This window comes from Neovison vison, chromosome 1 (assembly GCF_020171115.1).
Source record: "Neovison vison isolate M4711 chromosome 1, ASM_NN_V1, whole genome shotgun sequence".
Taxonomy (NCBI): domain Eukaryota; kingdom Metazoa; phylum Chordata; class Mammalia; order Carnivora; family Mustelidae; genus Neogale; species Neogale vison.
In genome coordinates, this window is record NC_058091.1 from 233,223,024 (window position 1) to 233,248,813 (window position 25,790).

Sequence of the window (25,790 nt, forward strand, 5' to 3'; positions counted from 1 at the left end):
AGGATTGGGTTTTGGTTTTACAAAGTTGAGACCTATACACATTACTCCGCTAAGTAATAGTAGCATCTCTTCAGGTCAATCCTTCCTTGAAGTAATGACAGATATTTTCAAGTATGGGTGTACTATCAGTTGTTAAATCATCCTCTTATTGATAGACATTTGGGTTGTTTGTAGATTTTGCCACAGTGCAGTTACAACCAACAGTGCTGCAGTAAGTGTGCACAAACATGTATTATCCCAAGCTACTGTTCCATTTTTGTAGAGTAGTATCCATTAAAGTAGGATTTGTTTACACATGAAAAGATGTGTACATTATTTTGTTTTAATACCTACTTCCAGGTCACCTTCTGGAATTTTCTTGCCGTTCATAATTGAACCAGCAAGTGCCCAATTGCTCCTGTCGTTACCAGGATAGGGTATTATTAGTCATTGTAATTTTTACCCATCCAAGTAGGGCTTCTACAGATGAGAGAATATAGTGTAATTGTTAAGGGTAAGGATGCTCTTGCTAGAATACAGAAGTACCTGTCTCAGCTCTAGCACATGCTACCTGTGTGACTTTAAGCAAGACATATAACTGCTTCGTGTCTCTTATCCTCCTTTGTAAAGAGATATGAATACCTACCTCATAAAATTGTTATGTGTTTTAATGAATTAATAGTGATAAACTCTTAGAACAGTGAGTGGCATATAGTAAAATTTTTGTAAGTAAAAATTAAAGATTAATAAGATTAAAGATTCACAAATTTAATTTGCATCTCCTTGATGACTAGTAAGGTTGGCATAGTTCTATGTATTTCCTGGTCGTTTGGTTTTCACTTTCTCTCAATTTTCTCTTCATATCCTGTGCCCATATTTTTAATGAGTTGTCTTTTCACCAGTTTTTAGGAACTTTCTGTATATTTTGAATGCTGTCATTTTTGTCTTTCATAAATGATTTCCTTCTTAATTGTTTATGTAAAACATCAGAGTGTCTCTTTAAAGTTAACATAAAAACCTCAGTCAGTACAGAACTATAAAAATAATTTAAAACTTGGGGAACCTTGGTGGGTCAGTTGGTTAAGCGTCTGCCTTCAGCTCAGATCGTGATCCCAGGGTCCTGGGATTGAGTCCCACATCAGGCCCCCTGCTCAGTGCTTCTCCCTCACCCTCCCCCCGCTTCTCATGATCTCTCTCTCTCTCTCTCACTCTCTCTCAAATAAATAAAATCTTTAAGATAATAATAATTTTAAACTCATATGATCTCCTACCACTAAAGATAACCATTGTTACAAGTTTGTTGTATGGAAACCCTTCCATCTAACCCCTCAGATTCATTGACTGCTCTCAGCCTTGGCTCTACATATTAGTCAGTTAGGGGGCTTTTGAAGTATCATTACTTGGGTTCCACCTCACAGGCATTCTGACTTAACTGACCAGTGGTCAGGCCCAGGCATCTGTTTTTAATAAGAAGTCTCATTTGATTCTGATACGCAGCCAGGAATGGGAACCAGGGGATGCAGTTCTGAAAGGAGATTCATACTTGTTCCTAAATCATGGTGTCATTAGTAATCACTACCGCCATCTGTTGGCGGGAGGCAGAACTGACACCATTTAGCTATTTGTATAGCTTTGTGCCTGTCTCTTTTGAAAGGCCATGTTTCAAAGTTCTTTGTACACCTCCACGTCTTTTCAGTGTCATGACTTCTCAGATGTGACTTCCAACTCTACGATTCTTGAAGTGAATGCCAGATTTGTATTTATCTTCTTGGTTCTGTATATTCTGCAGTAACAAATGACAGAAAGTGGTCTGATGCTCCTGAGGTGGTGTCTGTCTGCGGTCATCAAAGACTCAGTGATACTTATGCTAATCGCTGATAGGAGAAAGTGTGTGGATCGATTTTAGAAATACTCCTATCAATAGCGGTTGAAAACCAAGACAAAAACAGTTTTGTGATTAACCGAACTAATCAGAAATTATACCCTCTTCCCATCCCATCTCCTTCCCCACCTATAAGTGTTAATTGAAATTTTCCCCTACTGAGATATTTTAAGATGTCTCCTTTTTTTCCTGCAGAATAACACAATGTGAAACATCCAGGGAAATAACAGGAAAGGCAGTGAACAGGGAAACATGCTTTGAGAAATAGCAATGTTGGCAGAAAATGGAAGTGTCTGCGAGAAAAAAAAAAAAAAGATAAAACTGGCAGAATTACAGGCTGCTGCATGGACTGGTAATTAGATAGCGAGTTTATCTTCTGAGGGAAAGATATTTTTCCTGTCTTTTCCATAGAGAGGGCAAAAAAAGTCAAAGACACTAAAAGCATGAAATTGTTGGTTTGCCTTAAAAACTATCTTTGATGCATTGGGTTTAAATATATATATATTAATTCCTCGGGCAGTTTTTATGGGTTGTACGTCGTTCTTATAGCTGATAACAGGATAAGTCTTCCAAGTACATAAAAGTGTGTGTGTGTGTGTGTGTGTGTGTGTATTATATACATGTGTATATGTATATGAGTATTTATGTCTATATGAGTGTGTGTGTACATATATCTATACTTTTTAATTCCAAACATCTCTGTGAACAGAAACTCTTTGCTGCGTATTGTACAAGTTAATACTGGGTTTCTTTTTTCTATCCTAGATTTAGACATTGTGTCTAATGGGTTTCTTTAGGAGCTGGGTTTTTCAACCTCACAATGGTTGATTTGGGGGCCAGATAGTGATTTGTGGCTGGGGGCTGTCCTGTACCTCACAGAACATTTAGCCTTGTCCTTGGCCTCTGCCCACTCGATGCCAGGAGCATACACCCAGCCGTGACAACCGAAACTATCTCCACTCTTGTCCAACAGAAAAATTGGCCACTGATTAGAGGATGCTAGAGTCCTGCTCTGGGGAGGTGATTTTTACTACCCTAAAAACAATTTACCGAATTCCCCAATCTAAATTAGAGCCCCTATTTTTTTTTTTTTAATGAAACATTATTTTGTTTCCTCTCTTGAAACCCTGTACGTCTCCTATCACAGCAGTGACAGTTGACAGGATTATCTACCTCGAGACCTTAATGTCTTTCTTCTCTATTCTACTTTAAGTGCCGCAAATAATCTGTTTTGTTCACTCTCTACACGTACCACCGAGAGCAGTGATTGGCACTTCATAAATGTTTGTCAAATGAAAGAATATAATTCTCAGATATTTAAGAAACGGAAGCACAAAAGCCTGACTTGGTCCAAAGGGGTTTTTCCTCTAAGGCTTATTTCAATCTACATGACAAAGCCAGTAAAAGAAATCAGGGACATATTGAGGCTGTTGAAGGGTGTGATCAGGGAAATCTAAAAATTATATTATTTGGATAGGATTCCCCGGGGGTTTTGGCGGGCTAGTCTTGAGTGGCAGTTTCATTCTGGAAACAGCTCTGGTCTGTCGCTGTAAACCGGAGCCAACCTATCACTCTTGCTTTCTGAACTCCATCCACCACTGGTCCATGGAGGAAACAAGTTTTTTGACCAGGGTGAGGCTTAATGCTTCATTAATTCTCAGAAAGAACATGCCCCAGGACCAGGAAAGATGTGCCTGTGGAAAATAAACCTCGGTGTAGACAGCGCAAGAGACCTTCACGTGCTGCTTTTCATGTTTTTAAAAAAATGGAATTAAGATGCATATTTTTTAAAATGAAAAATGACTGGCATTCTTCCCACTGAAAATGGGAAGTAATTGAATTTGTTAGTGGTTTATTTTATTTGACAGTCTTTGTACATACTCGATTTGGTTTGTTACACTGAATTACCCTTTAATAATGGGTACACAGAATGCCAGACTCTGCCCCCCAGGTTGGTTTGATAATTGGATGAACGACCATATTGTTCCAGGGTTTTCATGACAATGTGGACAGAAGCTATTTGGGAAAACTCCTAACCAGAAAAGCCTTCAGCTGTCTATTTTTTTTTTTTTTCTGGTGAAGTTAATTGCTACCCAGTGAACAATCATCCCACTAGCCACTTTTCCTCGGCAATGCCGAGTTCTGTAATCACGACTGAATTCCCTGGGTGGACAGAAGGGACGCCTAAGCCCCAGAGCCAGTAGAAAAAGTCCTGAAGTCTTCCTTTAGCAGTCTCTTGAAATGGACCGTATTTCTACAATTGGTAGTTAATCGTAAGAATTCAAATAATGTCCATAGTGGCTGAAGCGAGACTGCCACGTTCAAGGGCAGCTTCACAGCTTGAATGAGCGTTATGACCTCCTGTGCTTCAGCATCCACATCTGGAAAGTGGGAATAATATCAACACCTTCCTCTTAGGGTCATCATGAAGGTTCAGTAAGAGGGTATACAGTAAGTGCCCAACACTGTTTTGCCCAATGTAGATTTTCCTTAAATGTTTTTTCCTTACCAGATAGTACGCCTCAGGCCCTGTGCTGAGTTTTCTCAAAAAAGCTACTGGGAGTTGCCAAGTGTAACATCATGCAAGGAACCGTTCACATGGCAAAAGGTGAAGAAATTCCCCAAGGCCATGTGGCTGGTAAATGGCTCACCCAGGATTCAAGCCCAGGTCTACTTCCAAAATTCTCTTACACCATACAATGTAGACTTGATGTTCGTGCATCCCCTAGAAGATGTCTGAAAACTTCTGTGCCTTCCTGAACATTTATATGTAGACGACTAAGCATTTTCCATCGTAATGGTAAATAATTACAGAAGATGAGTTCAGGAGTATTTTGAACGTAGGCAGTTTAAAATAAAACCATTATATCACCTTTTTCATGCATCTACTGGAATTTAAATACCACCTTAACTGGATACTCACCAATGTCCATTGAAAGCATATGGGAACAAGTTCTTTAAAAGTCAGAACTTTATATTGCTTTTCTTCTTGAAACATGTATTTTCACTTCCCCCAAATAAATGCTAAAAGCCTTTTTTGATTGTTTCTGCAACAAAAATAGGTACCCCCCTAGAATATATGAAATTCTCTTGCGGATGTAATTGTTTCTAAAATTATTTATAGAATACAGCTGACCTGAACAACATAAACACATCATTCTGACAAAATAATTAAACATAAGAAGTAAAACTTTATTAGAAATTCATACTATATTGAGCTGGAGCTGGTGACATTTGTGGAGCATAGATTAAAGGCACCATCCACTTACCTCTCCCAGAAGTGTTTATACCTTGGCTAGTGCACCACAGTAGGATTGGAGATGGGTGAATGCATGTCTTCTCTGTTTTTCTTTTGCAAAGAGAGATAGGCTGTGGGTATCTCCTGAGATGATTTGCTTTCAGCAAGGAAAATATGTGGAAGTTAGATAAGGGGAAATGGTTGCCTTTTTTTTTTTTTTAGAGTGGGGGAGGGGAATAGGATAAGAGTGAGAGAGAATCCCAAGCAGGCTCCACACCCAGTGTGAGCACAAACTCTCAACCCTCAGATCAGAATTTGACCTGAGCCAAAAATCAAGAGACAGGCACTTAACTGACTGAGCCGCCCAGTCGCCCCAAAATGGTCACCTTGAAAACTGTTCCATATAGTTGTTGGGAAGCCATCACATACTCCTGTTTAAGGATGGCTGCTCTGCCACAAAGCTATATTGTTTGGGAACAAGGATACTTACAGGAGGACCCAGTGGCTTGCCCATTTTCAGGCTGACCTACTCAGTCTTCCTTGACACTGAAGAAGTCTGGCTTTATCCTAAACTCACAGTAATTGTCATTGGAGAGCGTGAAGGATTTCCTTGAAGCCCAGAGAGACGCTTGGTGGCAAACTTGAAGTGAGGCTTGCATCCATGACTTCCTAGGTTCTCCACCTCCCTAACCATTTATTGCTTCTGGATAGAAGAGTAAAATCACCCCAGATTCTCCATCCAGCCTTACACCTGTGGTCCCGAGCACCAGGGTCACGGTTTCCTTGCACCAAGGTGGAGGTAGACAGCTCTCCTCTCTTTCTTTTCCATGTTGAACAGGCATGGTTTTGGCTTCCCCAAAGGGCTTGATAGGAGAAATGAGAAAGGGTAGGCGGTTGTGTTTTATCTGCCTCCAGAAAGAATCCTAAGGACCCTCTGTGTGCTAACTGCCTGGGCATGTAATAATGTTTATTGAAGTTTCTGTGGTCATGATATTGCTCTGTGTCCTCCCTAAGTGAGGACATGGAGCACGTAACCCATGACTGTCCTTTGGCCTATCAGTCCCAATATGAAATGTTGGTATCTCAGTATCTCCACTATTGGGAGAGTGGTGGGGAGCATGTGTTCAACAACGAGAAGGAGATATGGAACAAGCATAGAGGGAAACTGATAGCAGTTTTCTCAAAAGGCCCCGTAATGCCGATTATGTCATATGTACTTAACAACCAAGGGTGTTCAAATGCGTGCCTGCTGGACTCCAACATATTTGACCCAAGCTTACCGATCAGCTGAAATCCATTCACATCCTTCCACACCTGACTCTCTCTCTCTCTCTCTCTCTCTCCCTTCCCCACGGCTCCATCTTTCTGTTCTGTAGCTCCTCTCGGGCCATCTCTGCTCTCTGAGCCTTGCCTCGAGTCTGTCAGCTTGCTGGGGCACCAGAGGTTGCCATGGTAAACACAGCTGTTGTTTTTTCTCTGTAAAGAGTCGGTGCTCAAAGGCATGGGGGTCCTCACCTCTAGCCTCTTCCTGCTGTGCGTTTTCACAGATGTCGTTTCAAGTGGGGGCTGCAGGGGCTGCAGGATTCTGCACAGCTTCCCCTGTGTGTCTCTGAAGGGGGGCTTCGTGACCCGCCGACACCCGCCTCGGTGCCATGGAAGATTGTGAAGAATCGCCCGCGTGGTCGCCAAATAAGCCCAATGACAGCAACATTCATTTTGTTAGTAAATGGGTTCTGGGGACTGAAAGATGATCTTGTATGTTCCAAGAGGAGGGACAGGAAAGATAATGAGAAAGGAGCCGCGGGAAGACTAAAGGCCAGGTGGGGAGAGACAGAAGGAGTGGCGAGAGAGGGAGAGCGAGCAAGGAGTTTCTGAGCAGGAAGGCAGGTGTGTTGGATGGCTCCCCGAGTCTCCTTCAGCCTCCCGGTCACGTCTGTGATGCAGCACGGACTACTGACCCCACGTCTGCTGTCATTGCTCCCTTACAGACTCCTCTCCAGCCACAGAGATCCCTTGCTGTTCCTCCTATACTGTAACCTCAAGTGCCAATGTCACACTCCCCCCCCCCCTTTCCCTCACGGGCTCCAACTTTCACACCTGCTCTTCCCTCTGCCGGGAATGCTGTTCCCCAGACAGCCGTCAGCTCCCTCCCGCACTGCATTCTGGTCTTCCCTCAAAAGCCATTCCCCATCCACACCTACCCCCTTCCCCAGTTCAGGCACTCTTCATGTCTCATACAGAGGGGGGACTTGAGCCCATCGTTAAGTCATGGCCACCCCCCCCCCAAGAAACACGTGGAGTCACACAGTGGCGTACACGTTCTTCGCTTTCCATTTTCTCCTGTCTGAGCTTCTGCATGGGCTGGTCCCTCTGAGTACAGCACACCCCCTCCCTTCTCCACCCCCCATTCTGCCTGATGGAGTCCTGCAAAGCCCTTTGCACCCTGCCCGGTTTCATAACCCTCTCCCTCTGAGGTCTCCCTTGACCTCCCCGGGTGGACACAGAGCCCATTTGGCCAACACGGCCTGGGCAGTGCCTGGCGGCCTCCATCACAGCACAGATCTCCTGCCCTGAAATGTCTCTTTACTTGTTTCAGTCCCGCACACCCCACTGTGCTCTTCCAGGGCCCAGAATCGAGATTGACCGACAGCTTCGACGCCGGAGTCAAGCGTGCCAGCCATGCCTACCAGCTGTGTGACTTGCCAGAAATTCCTTAACCTTTCTGGCCTCAGTTGCCTCATCTGTGCAACAGGGATCGTAGTATCTACCAAGCTAAATCATAGAATACTCATGAGAATTCAGTGATGAGTTGCTGAAATGTTTAAAACCTGCTAAGCACTCAGCTGGGTGAGAAGATAGTGAGGGCGCGTGAAATCCGAGGTGGAGGGCGGGGAAGGCCTCTCTCAGGGGGTGTTATTGAACAAAGACCTCAGCGATGAGGAGGAGGCAGCCATGGGGTTCTTTGGGCTCTTTGCATTGCCCTAATATTACAGGTGAGAGCTCTGTCAGCTTTCAGCAGGTTGCACTCTGAGACGGATCTCTTGGGACGGGGTACCCAGCTAATCTTCTAATACAATGCTGGCCAAGCGGGCTGACGTGCTCCTCCTTCGGAACGAGGCTCGGGGCTATGAGGGGAAATGGAATGCAAGTGCAGGAGGAGTAGGAGGCACCTGAGGGAGGGGCGTGAAGGGCATCCCACAGCCCTCTGGGGTCTGGGGATGCTCTTCTCATTTCGAGCACAAGGCAGCCTGGTCTCAGCTGATTTGAGCGTCACCCACCATGGCCAGCATGCCTCGGAAAAGAGACTTTGACCTACAAGCTAAAGGTCTTGGCTTGTCCAGTTTTTGTCCTGACACTTGGCAGAAAGGGGGCTCTGGTCCTATGAAAACAGTTTGGGCACATGGTTTGGGGGCAGATGAAGCTCTGGGATGGGAGGGAGAAACCCAGACTGTGCTGGCAGCCCCTCTCTGGGTGACTGGACAAGGCACTTCACCTCGGTGGGTCCTGATTCCCTCACCTGCACGTGGGAGGTACTGCCTGGGCCAATTGTTTTCACACTTGCCTTATTCACAGAAATACTTATTTAAGCAAGATATGATTGGGAATCCCAACGGACTGTCAAGAGTGATGAAGGAGGTAAAACCTAGACAGCCAGGGCTCTCGTTAAATTCCCATCCCCCTCACGCATGCACACATGCGTGGCCACACACGTGTGCACACACATGCGTGCACACACACAGGATGGTCCTTGGGAAAGGCTCTAAGCACCTTTCCAAGATTCATTGTTCCATGAGTCACTGTCATGCCACCATAGCACAGAGTCCTTCCAGAGTATTAAGCTGAACCATACACAGTTATGGAGATTTGATGATTTTTGACCTGCAAAAATGACAATTTCTTATTTCCCTTTAGCAGTTTCGTCTGCAGTAGTGTGCTCACTTGGGAACCACACTGCCTCGGTTCAGCCCCTCGGCTTACTGTCCATGTGACATTGGACGGGATACTTTAGCTCCCTGAACCTTCCCTAGGAAATGGGTGAACAGAAGAATCTTCCCCGGGGCCTCTGCCCCGAGAAGACAGAGGGTTGAATGAAGCAGAGCCCTGGACTTGGGGCGGGGGTGGGGGTGCTCTAACACAGTGACTGGCACAGGACATGGAAGCCCTCCATGAATGTCATACAGAGAAAGCCCTGACGAGTGCCGGTGAGTCCGACTCAGAGCGCAGTGCCTGGCTCCTCTCCCTGTCTGGCCCAGAAGGCACTAGGTAGCCAGAGCAGTTGGCAAGCACGGTCCCAGTGGGGCTTCCTGATGGGCTTGCCGTCCGGCTTGAACCAGACCTCTTCCTTCCTGTGAGGGGCATCATCAGGCAGTGGCCAGGCCTCGCCCCGGGCATGGGAATGGTGCCAGACAAGCTTGAATGATATTCTTCCCTCTGCCTTATCTGGGAGAAGCATCAGAGGCTCCCTCCCCAGACACCTCCGCAGAGCCTTCCCCATTAAGTGGTACATCATGGAATATGTCAGCCTGAATTAGCAGGCAGCCCCGTCACGTTAAGCTGACGCTCTGGGCTGGCAGTTCCCACTTTGTAATGCCTCTTGATCCCGGCTGTCACGCTCCCTCCCTGTCACCACAGCCATGGGAAGCCTCTGCAGACAATGTGCTGTAATGAAGGAGGCTCCGTGGAGGACGGGAGGAGGGGCAATGGGAAGTCCTTGCAGATTGCATTTCTTCTGTGGCCCTGGGGAGCCCGCTTTGAGCTCTGCTATATCTGGGGGGGAGGGCGGGCAGAGGAAGCACAGGTAGCCCTCCAAAGCATTAGGTGGGGACCCCTTTATGACACACTACAAAAGCGTGGCATGTGTTTTTGAAAGCCCACAGAGTCGTCCCCCCCCCCCCATTCAAATACCAGGAACACCTACAACATCATATTGAGGTTGCTAGAGGCAGCTTCACTGTAAACCTCGTGGACTACCACTACAGTTACTACTATCAGTAACGCTGTCAGTTCCACAAATACTAGTGCTGTGTATGCATGTCACATCTGGACCATTCATCACTTTCTTTCACGTATGATACATGAGTGTGGTGGGAGACCGTGGAAGGAACACCAGCTCTGCAGTCAAGTAGGATCTCGTATTAAATTCTGAAAATGCCTCAGAGCCCCCACAGCCTCCTCTAGCTGGGCAGCCCTGGACCAGTGACTTCAACTCTCCGAACCTGAACTTTCTCCTTGTAATAGTACTCCTACTAGTACCTATTTCACAGAGCTGGTGAAAGAATTCCCAGGAAAGATGTATGAAGAATGATTGACCCAGAGGAGTAAATGCCCAATAACTATTTGCAAGGAGAGTTCCCAAGAGCAGAGACACTTTTTTAAATCCATTACAAAGTCTTGACTTGGATGCACCCTTCTCTGGTGTTGATAGTGGATCCTCTTCCTTTCCAACTTTTTACTTCGTTTGTCCTCTAACTTGTTCTCCACCGCACATCAGGAATGATCGCATCAAAAGTTTGATCATACCACAGTCATTGAAAGTCTTTTCATTTCTGCTCATTTCTCTAAAGATAATAGCAAAAATCTTTTGGAGGTGGGGGGCTTGCCTGTGACCTCTCCTGTTACTTCATCTCTTACCAAGGTTCCCATCACTCCCTCTATCTCACCCACATTGACCTATCAGCCCTTCATTCCTGTCCTACCCCCACAGGACCTTTGCATGGGCTATTTTCTCCAGCTGGAACATTCTTCTCTCCCCTCCTGGGCTAGTAAACATCTTCTCATCCTTCACAGTTATCCATCCCAAACTTCCTTAGCATCAGCTCTCCAGAACTCTCTGGCCATTTTAGATCCTCCCTTGCATGCTATCCTCTCCTTTGGGACACTTACTGTATTTTATTATGACATGACTTTGTATTTACCTCCTCCATCTAGACCAGCTGGATGAAGGCAGGAAGTGTCTGGTTTTGCTCACCAGTTGGATCCCCCCACCCCCGGCCCTTGCAGTCAAATGATCTACCACTGCCCCCAGGACCTTGTATATAGTCTAATAAATGTCTCTCACGGGCAAGAAGGAGGGAGAACAAGAGGATATATTATCTCCACAGATCCCAACTACCCTTCCTGATAACTAGAGGTATTACTGTTAATCACCCATGGTCACACAGCCTTTAGGCATGCCATGAATCTGTGATGAGGTCTTATAGTTCTTATAGTTCTTATAAGTTCTTGCCATCCCTGAGCTTATGCTCTAAAACCATCATCCATAATTGGATGGGGAGGGCTCACAAAGACTTGCTCTCCCCTCCCTTTCCTGGTGGTCGGAGGACTCCTAGCTCTTCCTACATCCACGCCGCCTGTCTAGAACCACAGCAATAGAGTGCTCTGATACTTCTTTTCTTTTTCTTTTTTTTAAAGATTTTATTTATTTATTTCACAGAGATCACATCATTTATTTATTTCACCACCAGAGATCACAAGTAGGCAGAAAGGCAGGCAGAGAGGGGAGGAAGCAGGCTCCCTGCTGAGCAAAGAGTCCATGATCCCTAGACGCGGGGATCATGACCTGAGCTGAAGGCAAAGGCTTTAACCCACTGAGCCACCCAGGCACCCCTACTCTGATTCTTCTGAATTATTTATCTGATTTAAAAAATCTAAAAAGTTCGAAAAAATCTAAAAAGTTCGAAGGCGCTAAGCTCCTCCAAGACTGAACTGGGAGAATTCTGTTTTATAAAATGTTACATTGTTGAGATGAGTATACTTCACAAAATGTAACCTTTGTTTCTGCCCTCTTCCCCTCACCCCCTGGGCTGAAACAAATCCAGAACTGAAGTCTTAATTGAGCACCTGCAAATGAATCCGTCAACAAGTCCGCTCAGTTGCAAGAGATGACTTCCTTCAAAGGGAAATCGTTTTGGTCCTTTTACTTTCTTGTTTCTGGTAAAGGATCGCATCTGTGTTTTGTGTTTGTTTTGTTTTGTTTTTAGTCTGCCCCCTGTCAGGCACTGGTAGGTTCTCTCTCACTTTCTCAGGAGCCAGTTCACCCGGGTATAGTCAGAAGTGCCCTTGAATTCAAAGAGGGAGTCAAAAGAGCATTGCGTCTTTGTTCATATTTGCCAGGAAGAGCTTCGTGTGTTGGAATTGATGTAACCGCCTGATTCTTTGACCTATGGGGAAGAAGACATTTGCTCAAATATTCTTATTCACTCATTCAACAAATAATCACTGAGTAGACTTTATATATCAGTAAGATGACCATATACTTTATTGACCAAACTAGGACAGTTTTGATGTGGAAGTGGATATTATGTGGTTGGTACATGAAGACAACAGGTATAAACCAAGATTTTCCCAGGTAAAACAGGATGTCAATGAGTGCTCTATATGCAAATGGCTGAATTTGGGCTCTTAGAATCTTAGGTGGTGATATATTTTCCCAAAATGCCCTTAAAGATTGGAGAAAAAGCCAGGATGGGGTCTAGACCTCCTAAGCTCTGTGGTATAAATGTAGATCAAAGTTGAACTAGATATTTCTGAAACTTGCCCACAACTTCCTTCTTATTTATTTATTTATTCGTAATTTTTTCCAGTGTTCCCAGATTCATTGTTTATGCACCACACCCAGTGCTCCATGCAATACATGCCCTCCTTAATACCCATCACCAGGCTCACCCATCTCCCCCATCCCCCCTCCCCTCCAAAACCCTCAGTCTGTTTCTCAGAGTCCACAGTCTCTCATGGCTCATCTCCCCCTCTGATTTCCCCTAACTCACTTCTCCTCTCCTTCACTTACTCCACAGGTAAGTGAAGCCATATGATAATTGACAACTTCTTTTTAAACTACACTTCTTTTTTTTTTTTTAAGATTTTATTTATTGATTTGACAGAGACACAACAAGAGAGGGAACAGAAGCAGGGGGAGTGGGAGAGGAAAGAAACAGGCTTCCCGCTAAACCGGGAGCCGGATGTGGGCTCGATCCCAGGACCCTGGAATCATGACCTGAGCCAAAGGCAGACGCTTAACGACTGAGCCACCCAGGTGACCCACTATACTTCTTTTTGAAACAAACAAGCGAGCAGCTTAGAGCAACAGCTCTGGGAGCTAAGGACAGCACTGTAGATTCTCAGTTCAGTGACCCTAGGATGAGGCCCCCTAGAGCAGCCAGGGAAAAACGCTCAGAGCCTATAAAGGGTAAAATTGCCCATGAGGGCTAAGTGATGGTGACATCTTTTGAGAAGGATGTAAAACTGAAAGGAATAGACCAAAAATAAACAAATAAGTAAAAAACTAAAAGCAGCAGAGGAGACAGAAACCTGGGATTTATCAGTCTACTTCTCTAACTTCAAGTTTTCAACTGTGGTCATGATTTTGTGTGAATGGTGAAGGACATAACTGTGCACACGTTTTCCCTGGTGAAGAGCTTTGGTTCGGAAGTGATCTGTTTCTCTTTCATCCCAGGTGCCTGTCCTGAGACCCATGGACCTGATGGTGGAGGCCACCCCGCGAAGAGTATTTGCCAACGCACACACATATCACATCAACTCTATATCAGTCAACAGCGACTATGAGACCTACATGTCAGCTGATGACCTGAGGATTAATCTCTGGAACTTTGAAATAACCAATCAAAGTTTTAGTATCCTTTCCTGGGGGCCAATAACCAGGTGGCTTGAATCCTAAGTATTCAGGTATGATCAGGCTTGGGGGAAGTAGAAGAGAAAGAAGCCATCGCTACCACTGCTCCTAGCAGTTGTGGAGGGCTGTTCCCTTTTCATTTGTGTTGGCATCCATCCTTCTTCCTAACAAACTTAGAGAAGTATTGAATTACTGACGTAGAAGTCCAGCACTGCCTCTGGGTTGGAACTCGGAGTCAGTTCGTTGGCATAAAGACATTCGTGTGTCGTGAACTCAAGTCAGTTGCAACTTTATCAACTATAAGATAAGACCCCAGAATTCAGTTAGGGCTCCTTCCTCTTGTGAAAGGATTTGTAAATGGCCTCTATGGGCAGCAGGTACTCGTGAGATGGTTTTCGTTTTATCAACATGGTAAAATAATACTGGCTGCCATTTATTGAATTTGAAGCACTACAATAGGAGCTTCATGCGTTGACTCTCATTTTGAGAAGCGCATATATTGTAATTTTACAGATTGATGAATTTCCACAGAGCACACCTGTATAACCAGCATCCAGATCAAGAAACAAAACTGTGTTAGCAACCCTCACGTCCCCATCATGCTTCTTTCTAGTCCCCATACACCAAAGGTATATTTGATATAACAACCCCCAATGTAAATATTACTGTCCCCTATTTAGCTAAAATCCAGCAACATCAAGAGAATTGTTGAATGAGCGTCTGAGCCAACATTCTAATTCCATTACAATGAGTCTCTTTTTCATAATATGGATGGGTCATTTATTCCCTACCTCTCCTGTGGTTCATCCCTCCACAACCCTGACTCCTCACTTGAATTCCCATTCTCAGGTAATGATTTCTCTATCCAGGCTGCTGAGCACCTGACGTGGGAGTCAGTATGGATTTTTTTTTTTCTCACTCACCAACCTCCCTACCCCCCAGCCCAATCTATGAGTCCCACTAGTGCTTACTCTGAAGTATATCTCAGATCAGCTCCTTGCTCTCTCTCCCTCTCCACTCCTGCTACCCTACATGAGCATAGGCCACTATCCCTTCCTCTATGTGACTATAGTAATCTCCCGTTTAGTCTCCTTTTTTTTCTCGATCTTCTACATAGTTCATGTTCCCATAAAAGAGTGGACCTTTCAGTATTTAATTCAGATTTCACTCTTCCCCTGCTTAAGACACTCTAATAACTTCTCAGTGAATTTAGAATAAAACCCAAGTTCTTTACCTTGAACTATAAGATTCTCTATGGCCTGATCCCTGACTCCCTCTTTGATATCCTGTCATATCACTCTCCCCAAATTCACTCTGCTTCAGCCAACTCATCTCTTTTCTGTTCCTGGATAGACCTTGATCTTATGTCTCTTCTTTGTATTTGCTGCCCCCTCTTTCTGGAATACTCTGTCCCCAGAGTTCACATGGCTAACTACATGAGTTCACATTTCAAACTCATGACACCTCCTCAGTGGCCCTTTTCCCATTAACTACCAAGTAGCCACCAGTAGCCTTCTATCCCTCTTATCTTCACAGTACATATCACTATTTGAAATTGGGTGCATGTGTGTATTTTGGATTTCCCCATGTTTAAGTGTAAATTCTATGAGAGAAGGGACTTTATGTGATCCATTCCTGTATCTGAGTACCTAGAACATTCTGAGATACAGAAAATGCCATTTTGATTAGCCAGGGCAAGTTTGAAGTGTGATAGATCACTGAAACAGAACTATCCAGTAGACAGTTGATTGATTTTTTTTTAAGATTTACTTAGAAAGAATGAGCTAGGGGTGGGGCAGAGGGAGAGGAACAAGCAGAGTCCCTACTGAGCAGGGAGCCTGACCCAGAGTTCAATCTCACAACCCTGGGATTGTCACCTTAGCTGAAACCAAGAGTCAGATGCTTAACTGACTGAGCCGCCCAAGTGTCCCAGTGATCATGAAATTTAAGCTGGAAATTTCACTTAAAGAGTACGTTCATTATAGTAAAGCTATGAATCTTTTGATAAAAATAGACTACATAGTGTCTCAAACACAAAGAAGATGATTTCTGTTATAAAGTCCATTATGATCATCCCCACCAAAAAGCAACCTCCTCCAAACTGTGAATCAAAGAAATAGATCCTTCCATCTTGCAGCTCCCCACTGTCACCAGCCTGACCTGCAGTCAAGACAACAAAAGGAAATATTGTAGAGAACCCCACATAGGAGGCTCTTTTGGGCCAGGCCCTCAAATAGCATGAATCCCATTGGTTAGAAGTCAGTCAATGTCTACCTCTAACTACAAAGCATGCTGGGAAATGTAGTGTAGCTATGTGTGTTTAAAAAATATATATATTGACCTGGTTTTGGTACACAGTTAGCTAGTCTCCACCACAGAAAAGTGCTTGATAGTTGCCCAAGGCTTTTTTTCCCCTTACGTCTTTATTTAAATAGCAGTTAACTTACAGTGTTATATTAGTTTCAGCTGTACAATATGGTGATTCAACATTTGCATAAGTCACCCAGTGCTCATCACGACCCTCCTTAATGTCTATCACCTATTCCACCCATCCCCCCATTCACCTCCCCTCCAGTAACCATTACTTTGTTCTCTATATGGAAGAGTCTGCTTCTTGGTTTGCCAAGGTCTTCTAAGAAAGGCAGTTTAAGCAAGCAATGGCAGTGATAGAGGCACTAAGACCTGATCCTCAGGACCATGACTGGCACCTCCTGTTGGTTACAGAGCAGACTCTACCTACTATCTGAGCCTCAGAAAGTCTGCCTACAGATTTTGTCTGGAAGTTCAGCCGCAAATAGGATGAATGTGGGTTGTGGTTCCTCTCTCCCTTTACACCTTTTCCAAGAGCCAGGAATCTGCTTGGTTTCAGCTGCTGTCTCTCTGAGCGCCTGCTGTCCCCTGTCTAGGTGACATGTTTTCTGGATTTGCCTCTAGGCCTTCAAGAGGGAGGAGGGTTTCTTTAGGCATTCGGGGAGACAGATGCCTTGGGTAGAATGCAAAGGGGAAATATTAATAGCACAATTTAGGTTATATTCTGCAGATGTGTGACAGCCTGCCAGATGCCAGCATACAAATGAGACTGTGCCACTCACCCTGAAAGCAGCCATATGTAAAATCATCATCGTCATCATGAGGATGATGATCACTGGTATCTATTCAGTTCTTTTCAACCACACCGCCTTAAGTGCTGAGCTGATGGTACAAACTGGGACCATTTTGCCTCTTGTCACTGAAGTGCTGAGAACCTCTGGGGGAGGATGCGGCCAGCTTTCAAAACACCCTCAGAAAAACACCAGCCAGCAGGCAGCTCTTATTAAATCACACAGTGTTTAGTGCCATTTCCGTGATGCCTCTTATCCACTGCAGAGGCTGGAAAACGTGGTTCAGGTTAGAATGCTGGGGGTTCCCGGAGCACAGTAGGAGTACAACAGGGATGGTAGTGAATGGGCTTCTAAGCATGATGGGGCCTTTCTTTGTTTTCAGAATTAGCATTTATGACCGTGACGACTAGAAAAATAGAACTATCATATCAGTCTGATGATTTCATAGATCCTGAAAATTCCACTTAAGTTACAGAGGATGTATATGTGAAGAAAAGGGAATAATAGTAAGACAAGCGGTCTTGCAGTCTGGTTAAAAAATAGTCATGACTTCCCCTGCCTGGCATTTGGTGTGACACTGGCATTATGGTTGAGAACACAGGCTGTGGAGTCCTAAAAGTTCTAGAAGCTCTCAAAGTCCTAAAGTTCACTCTCAGCTCTACCACTTGCTGAGTATGGAAGCTTTAACATGGTTCTTAATTTATCCAGCCCTCTGTTTCATGATCTTTAGAGAGGAGCTCTATCAGAGAGGATTGTGAGAACTTTTTAAAAAAGTATATTTTATTTATTTATATTTAAAAGATTTATATGTTTAATATGTGTATGTGGATAAATTTTATATATACAATTGACCTTTCGACAGCAGGGGTTTGAACTACACCGGTCCACTTACACACTGATTCTTTTTTTTATAAACACAGTACAGTACTATAAATGTATTTTTCTCTTCCTTATGATATTCTTAATAATGTTCTCTTTTCTCCAGCTTGCTTTATTATAAAAATATAGTTTATAATTCTATATAGCATACAAAATAGGTGTTAATCAACTTAGGTTATCAGTAAGGTTCCTGGTCAACAGTAGGGTATTCGTCATTAAGATTTAAGGGAACCCAAATTGACATGTGGATTTTTGATAGCACGGGTGTCTCTGGCCCTAATCCCCACATTGTTCAAGGGTCAACTGCAGTGCTCGCTTTGGCTGCACATATACTAAAATTGGAACGATACAAGGGTCAACTCCATATAAAATATATCCATATACGTGTATATACCTATATATGTATGTACATATATGGACACATATAATGCTTGTACATATATGCATACAGAAACATATATGCTTAGGTCAGTGCCCTGCTAAATGAGCAATCAGCAGGTTTCAAAACAAGGATGATCATCATGGGAAGAACAAGGAACCTAAAAAAGTTGAATGATAGTATAGTGGATTCTATTCTGCTTCATTCATTGTCTGGTCTTCCCCATTCTAGACTCTTCCTTCGGTTTTGCAGTTGGATGCTCTTTTCAAGATGTTGCTCATTCTACTCTAGATCCACATGCTTGCAGGATCTCCAAGGCTCAGAGCCTTGTGTTTAATACCAGATCAGATTGTATCATTCCTGGCCTCATGACAGCTTGAATCCTCTCCCTTCCCTTATAGCCAATCTGTCTTTGTCTTATATAACAGGTTCTGTCTTGAAATGGTCAGACTGTGTGGCCTTAATGGGTTAACTACTTTAGGATAATAATAACAACTCATTGCTAGGGTAGTGATTTCTAAGGCAAGAAGCAACCCTAATTTTCAAATTAGTTTTCTGTGGTATACTTCAGATACTTAGAACTCTCTCCTCAGTTCAACAGTCCTTTACTAGTCCAATATGGGACCTATTAATAGGCTCCTGTCAAGTAAAAGTAAAGAGACAGCCCTCAACAACTGGATAGTGGGTACCTAGTTTGTGCCCAGCGCTGCACTTAAGCCATGGGGATAGAAAAAGTGAAAAGAAATTTCCTGCTTTCAGAATGACATTCATCAAATAATCACTCCCTCCTGCCACATGCCCTTTGTTCGTGCTAGACCAATCTCCCCTGACCTCTTTGTAATTACAAACAGAAGAAAGCCCTGTGAGGAAAGGAAATACAGTTGTGTGAATGCTTCTTTTTTGAAATCTGATTCAGGAGTAAAAGAAGACTTTGCAGAGGAATTGATGATTGGGTTGAGATCTGAAAGAGAAAGAGTATGAGCTAACTTGGCAAAGTGGTCGGGGGAGATTGGTCTAGCTTGTACGAAGGGCATGTTGTAGGAGGGAGGATGACGATGTTGGGGGAACTCTAGAAAGGCCATTGTGACTAGAGCTCAGAGAATGTGGTGGAACATAGTGTAAGCAAGCCTAAAATGGTCAGCAGAAGCCACATCTTACAGAAGTCTGTTCCCTGGGCATGACACAGAACATCTCTCTGAGAGAAGACATCTGGAATCAGAGGGTGCTTCATGACTGCCCTTGGTCTTAACAGCCCTGTGCATCAGCTTCATTTGTCAACTAAGCTGAGGCCCTTTGGGACTTGATTCCCGGGACCTCATCTCCTGGCTTTTGTCTCTCTGGAGTACCTTGGACAGCGGCCTTCCTTTCATTCTGGTGGGATTCTACCAGCCAGGCTTTGAAGGAGACTGTGGGGCCTGATACCAGTTCGTCTCCCTTATTGCTGCTCTGGCTTCCATCCACAAATGAGACTGGCATTTAGTGTAAAAGGAGAACATTCCAGTGACAGCCCTGGTGGGTTTTCGAAGGCCTGGTGCTTTGCTTATGTGGCTGCTGACTCTCTGTCTGTGCCATACCTCGGATTTGATGAGATGAGGGATTTCCCTCTGCATGGAGAAAGCCCCTTGGACCTCATGTTGTCAAGGGATCAGGCAAGAATGCAGCTAGGCAGACTTCTTGGGCTTTTTGAGCTTCCTAGAGAAGTAGAGCTTAGTCGTTAGGAGTGCTTAGTAGTTAGTAGTAGTTAGCTTGGAAGTTAGACTCAGGAGTCACATTCAGCGGATTGGAATCCAGTTTTATCTCCTAAAATATGTGTGACCTTGAAGAGTTGCTTAACATCTCTCTGACCCTCCATTTCCTCATCTGTTAAGGGAGATAATAATACCAGGTATCTTGTAAGGTTATTGTGGGTATTAAATGAAATCATCATGTCAACTTCTTAGCCAAGCACCTGGCACAGAGAAGAGACTTAATAAATAGAAGCTATTATTATCTGTAACATTTTTCCAGGCCTCTGTTCTTCTAATCTTGTTGCCTGGATCCCATTCTTAAAAAAAAAAAAAAATGTAAATGATTTACAGTATCCAGGCCTGGCATCTTGACCTATTATTGACCTACTATAGATTTTCTGCATTTTAAAAAAACTATGCCTAGGGAAGGCTGCTAAGTCACAATGACTTAAAGTAAAATCCATAAACATTTATTGAACACTTACTATGTGTACTGGAAATGCCAAGATGAGTAAAATTCCATCCCTGTTATTATGGCTCTTATAATCGGAAGGGTAGATGAATCAGAGTTCAACCAGAGAAGCAAAACTTTTGGGGGAGCAGTGTGTGTATGTGTGTGTATCTGTCTGTTCGTCTGTCTTTCTGCCTACAGAGAGAAAGAAAGGACAGGAGGGAGTGGGAGAGAGACTGACTTATTAAAATGAATTAGCCTTGCAGTTGTGTGGCTAGCCAAGCAAGTCCGGGATCTATAAGGCAATCAGTCAGGAATGGAAAAATCACAGGTGGGTTGGAATAGCACAAGCACAATTTGAAGCTTGTCCACATGTCGTGGTCAGGAAGACAGAACAGTTTTGAACCCAGCAGCCTTTAGGAGTCACTTACTCAGGGGAGACCTAAGCTTTCCCTTAAATATCTTCCAGCTGATTAATCCAGGCCCATCTAGGATAATCTTCCTTTGATGAACTTCAGGTCAATCTCTTGGGGTCTTTAATCACATCTGCAGAATCTCTTACAGCAGATTCCCTAACAATAGAATTTGTGGGAGGAAGAGTGTGTGTGTGTGTGTGAGAGAGAGAGATACACAACAGCTGCTTCCTCCCTTCTGTCCTCCAAACCTCCTGAGCCCATGTTAGCCCAACATAACCAGAAATATCCTACAAAGGGAACACTAGGGACTCAGCCCAACTAAGTTAACATATCACAAAACCAGCAAAGCAAGTATGCGGACAAAGGGAGACAGACATGCCATCATCCTAGGGAAGGTGAGACTAAGAATTTTTGGAGCCTGTATTAAGTACCAGGTATGTTCTACACATCATCTCTTGTAGTTTCTGGCCTCTTTTCGTAGATGAGCTATCAAGTCTAAAGGCTTTCAATATTATGTAGCTGGTCACAGACTTGGGGATTAAAATCTCAGTCACTCTTACTTCATACTCCAGTGAGATATCCTCTAGCTCACCATCTCAAATTACTCAGTTAGTACTAATAATATGGACTACATGTTAGATGTATTCAAGGTGCTAGAACACAGGACACAGGACAGGGAGAATCATGAAGGAAAGGCTAGAATGCATCATAAAGGGTAACATCCAAACTGAACTTTGAAGGGAATACTGGATGTTTGCTAATGACGGAATTCACACTCTATGTCACGTGAATAGTAGAGTCCACAGTTATGGGATTTTCAAGTGCTCCTCCCCCAAATCATGAAGATAATCTCAGCCCAGTGTCTTTTGTAGCTCACTACATACTCATAAGCAGTAACTAATGTGGCACCATGTGTCTCTTTGTCAGTATCTCATATTGAGCCTAGCAGTTGGCAAACCCTCCATAAATATTTGCACATTGGCTTTTTTTAAGCTCTTAAAAGAGGAATATCCCTTAGAGTCCTCTTCAGAGATTGCCAGTGTCTTATCATCAAGTAACACATCCATTCAGCTAACAAGATCTGGAAGCTTAGTAATCAGTATTTAATATCCAAAGATTGTATTCAGACTTTGGAAAGGGGGGGGAAGCAGTTCATGTCCCCTAAAAGGAAATCCAACTCTAAGGTGATTAAGAATGTTCTCCATGTTGGGTACTGACAGACTCTAACTACGGCAGCACGAAAAACTTCAACTGCTCTTGAACATGGGTGTCTTTCCTCGGCCAGGGTAGACTCCGCTCTCCAGCCCGGCCTGCAGAAAGGCCTCCTGTTCAGTTTTCCTGCCCTTGATTGGCTTAGGTGGGGCTTAGCAAATGAAACAAAACAAAAACAAAAGAAATCTTGTTATTACCAACCAAATCTGCACAGATAAAGACAGAAGCATGCAAGGTCGTCAGCTTCAAAAGCCCACGAAACTAATGCATAAGCTATCTGTGGAAAAATAATTTTTTTTGAGATGGGATTATTCAGTCTACTGTAAAGCTATTTAATAACTTTCTCCATGAAATTATTTCATAATCAAAATTCTCAGAGGTTATTGGAGTAAATAAGATAATGCCCATTCAAAGATGAAAAAAATCAAAACCCAGAGAGAAAAAAATGGCTTTCCTATGTTCTGCAAGCAAAACAGACTTGGAATCAAAATTGAATCCCAATCTCCTGACCCAGTTTTGTTCCAAGCATGGTATTTATCACAGTACCATCTTGAACTTTACCCATGGTGATCAGGCCTCTGGTCTTTCACCTGTCGCATGGATGGTTCTAACACAAGGAAACTACTTTTTAATATTTATTGTTTAAAAAAATAAGTATTTATTGTAGAGATTATTAGAATCACCTATAATCTCACCGCTTAGTTTTGATTGTATATACAGGGAATATACATCACAGTTTAACATCATGCTAGCTAATTCAACTACAAGGGCTGAGAAAAACAAATAAATAATAAAAGGAGAAAAAAATATTAACTCTATTTCTCCAGAAAACTGCCTTCCATTCAGCCTAGGACCTACATACACCCTATCAACCCACACAAGTACCATTTCTCCCTCTCTTCCCTGCTTTCTTTTTCTGCTTAGCAGTTATTACTGTCTATTATATTATATATTATATATTATGCTGATCTGCCTTGCTTTGTGACCATGTGCCCTGCTAGGGTATAGGCTCCACAGATCAGGAGGATGTTTTAGATGTTTTGGTCATCGCTGTATCCACCCCTGCCCCCTCCAACCCAGAAAAATAGTAGCAGTTTCTCTGTAAACATTTGTGGATTTACGTGAAGGAATGAATGAATGAGCGAATGGTAAAGGTAAATTACTCTTTGTAAACTAGAGTTACTAAAGGGTAACTTACATGCTGACCTTCCATCTAATCCCTATAAGATACTAACCACATTTCCTTCCATTCTATATTCTCTCTCTCTCTCTGTCCCTCTTTCTCTGTTTTGTTTTTTTTTTACATGACTCTGTGTATATGTGTATCTAATTTCTCTCACCTAATTTATATATATATATTTTTTATATGTACACATTTACACTATACATATATATTTATAATATATATAGTATAATAATATATACTATATAATTCATATAATACCTTGTCTTTCCTGTCCTGAAATACTACTTGATTAAGAGAAAATGTGGAAATGATAACTGATAATTGAAAATTCATAGACCCACCCAGATGGAACTATTACTAACATTTAGAATCTTGCCTTTTGGCTCATCAGTTCCAGAGTGTAAGTTTTAAATGACCTTATGATCGTGCTATAGATGCAGTGTTTCACAGCTTTTTATTGTTGCTATCTTTTTTTTAATCGTGTTGCAGTAGACTTTTTTTTTTTTTTTTTGTAGAAAGCTTTTTCCAAATTGGAGATGAAGGAAATGACTTTTGAATGGCCCCCGTGCTACCCCTTAGCATCCTGCCATTACCTTCTCCATTCCCTCACCCCACTGGTGATGTAATTTATGACTCTGGCTTCTTATTTGTTTGAAGCCAATCCCTTAAGGGGTGACCTCCCAGTGTCTTCAATTATTATTTTAAATGATGCCTTAGGCCCTGCCTGGCACAGTGATGCCCTCACCTTCCCTCCTTCCGCCTTCCAAGCATGGAGCTCAGCTGCCAAACTAGCTGTGCCCCCTCCTGTCCTCGGAGCTGCCTCCAGAGTCCCAACAGAGAAGCAGATTAACCCCTTTTGTTAGCAAAGGTAATTTGTCTGGGCTCAGCATTAATAAGGAATGCCATAAGCAGTTGGGGTCAGGAAGAACAGATCTGTCAAGCCCCAGGGTTAATTTAATAGCAATCTGTTGGCTGTCTGCCTTGTATATTAGCCATGAATCCAGTGTTATGCTTTGCTTTTGCCATTTAGTTCTTCGGGACAACAGGGAAATAATTTGGATAGAGAGTTCTAAAGCAGAGGGAAGAGAAAATTGACTGTCAAAATGCATCATTCTGTTTTCAAGATAATACAGGAAGCCACGCACTGTTTATCTCTTTTCTCTTTCCCTCCTGACATGAAGGGCAAAACCACATATGCCGAGGGCATGCATCTCCCTTTAGAACAGAGTAAGAGGAAAGTCCTGGGTTTCTGGATGAGGTAGATGCGAAATACCCCACCCCTTCATCCCCATCAGCCGCAGAATTTTGATAACTAGTCCCCTCCCGCGTGTTTTTTAGAACTCAGCAGATCCTCCATCAGTGAACAGTTCAAGAAAGCCCATATGTTTCTGTTCCAGTTGATGGCTCAAAAAAGAAAAAAATAATTATCCCATCATAGGAGACAGGAATCCTGCATCAAATGCTCTGTCCAAACTCTGATTCTGAAAAATGTGGCCACCAAAGTGGTCAGTGAATTTAAAAAACACAGTGAATTTAAAAATGCCCTCTGGGATTAGCCGGAGGGAGTCTCAAGAGAGCCAGGATGACTGCAGTCAGAAGGGCTGTCTCTGGAAGGGTCCCTCCTCAGGGGAGGGAGAGTAGCCTGTGGCCAAGCTCCAAGGCCCTGCAGTTAGACCGGGTTCGAATCCCAGCTCCGCCCCCTGCTCTGTGACCTTGGTTACTTCATCTCAGTTATTGCTTCTTCCCCTGGAGAGCAGGCCTGTTCCTAGTACTGACCTCAGAAGGCAGAGATGAAGGTCAAATGAGACAATGCGTGGCACTCGGTAAATATTAACTGTTGATTATTATCCTCTTGCTGTCCTTGACATCACAGTTATTAAAGAGAGAATTGGAGCCATTGCCGAACCCCCTGGAGTCAGACATTCTAGTCAAAAGGGCCATGCTTGGGGCACCTGGGTGGCTCAGAGGGTTAAGCCTCTGCCTTCGGCTCAGGTCATGATCTCAGGGTCCTGGGATCGAGTCCCACATCGGGCTCTCTGCTCAGCAGGGAGCCTGCTTCCTCCTCTCTCTCTCTCTGCCTGCCTGTCTACCTGCTTGTGCCTCCTGTCTCTCTCTACCTGCCTCTCTCTCTGCCTACTTGTGGTCTGTCTCTGTCAAATAAATAAATTAAAAAAAAAAAAAAAAAAAGGCCATGCTTGGGGATGAGGGATGATGGGGAGACATCAACATCCAGCTTGGGTGGAAGGGAGGGAGGGAGGGAATGCAGGAAGGAGGGAGCCTAGATCCAGAGGAAGGAGCCCTAAGCAGAGTCCAGAGCCCATGCCCGTGGTGCTGTTCTGGGTGCTGGGGGATGTTCCTTCCTGCTTTCATGGATATCTTTAAGCTCTGCATTTTCACACGTTCTGACTTCGGGCCGTTATTTTTAGGTAAGAAAGAAATAACAGTAGCTGTAGCACCTCCCCCTCCCACACAGCAACGATCCCTTCCAGTTAGGCTTGTTTTTAGAGCTCTCCTGGTAGCGGTTGAGAAAGCTGACACCAGATTTTCGTGCCCTATTTTAGGAAAAGAGAAACACACTCCCCGGCGTGCTAGGCTCTGGAGGCTCTTTCCAGAGGGCAATGAGATCTGTCAGCAGCTACATGCGAGCCTCTGCTCACCCGATCCCCCAGCCGTGATCACCTAAGCCCAGGGCAGGGGTCTGGTGTGGGCGG

General features: G+C 43.7%; 1 protein-coding gene across 3 annotated transcripts in view; it reads left to right on the forward strand.

Moving 5' to 3' along the window:
• The window catches only part of PPP2R2B (protein phosphatase 2 regulatory subunit Bbeta), a 453,511-nt gene that overhangs the window by 376,162 nt on the left and 51,559 nt on the right, over nt 1-25,790 (forward strand). For all 3 annotated transcript variants that reach the window (XM_044225002.1, XM_044224996.1, XM_044225009.1), the window contains one exon: nt 13,552-13,729. In XM_044225002.1, the coding sequence (XP_044080937.1) occupies nt 13,552-13,729 (178 nt within the window). The remainder of the gene's footprint in view (nt 1-13,551; nt 13,730-25,790) is intronic.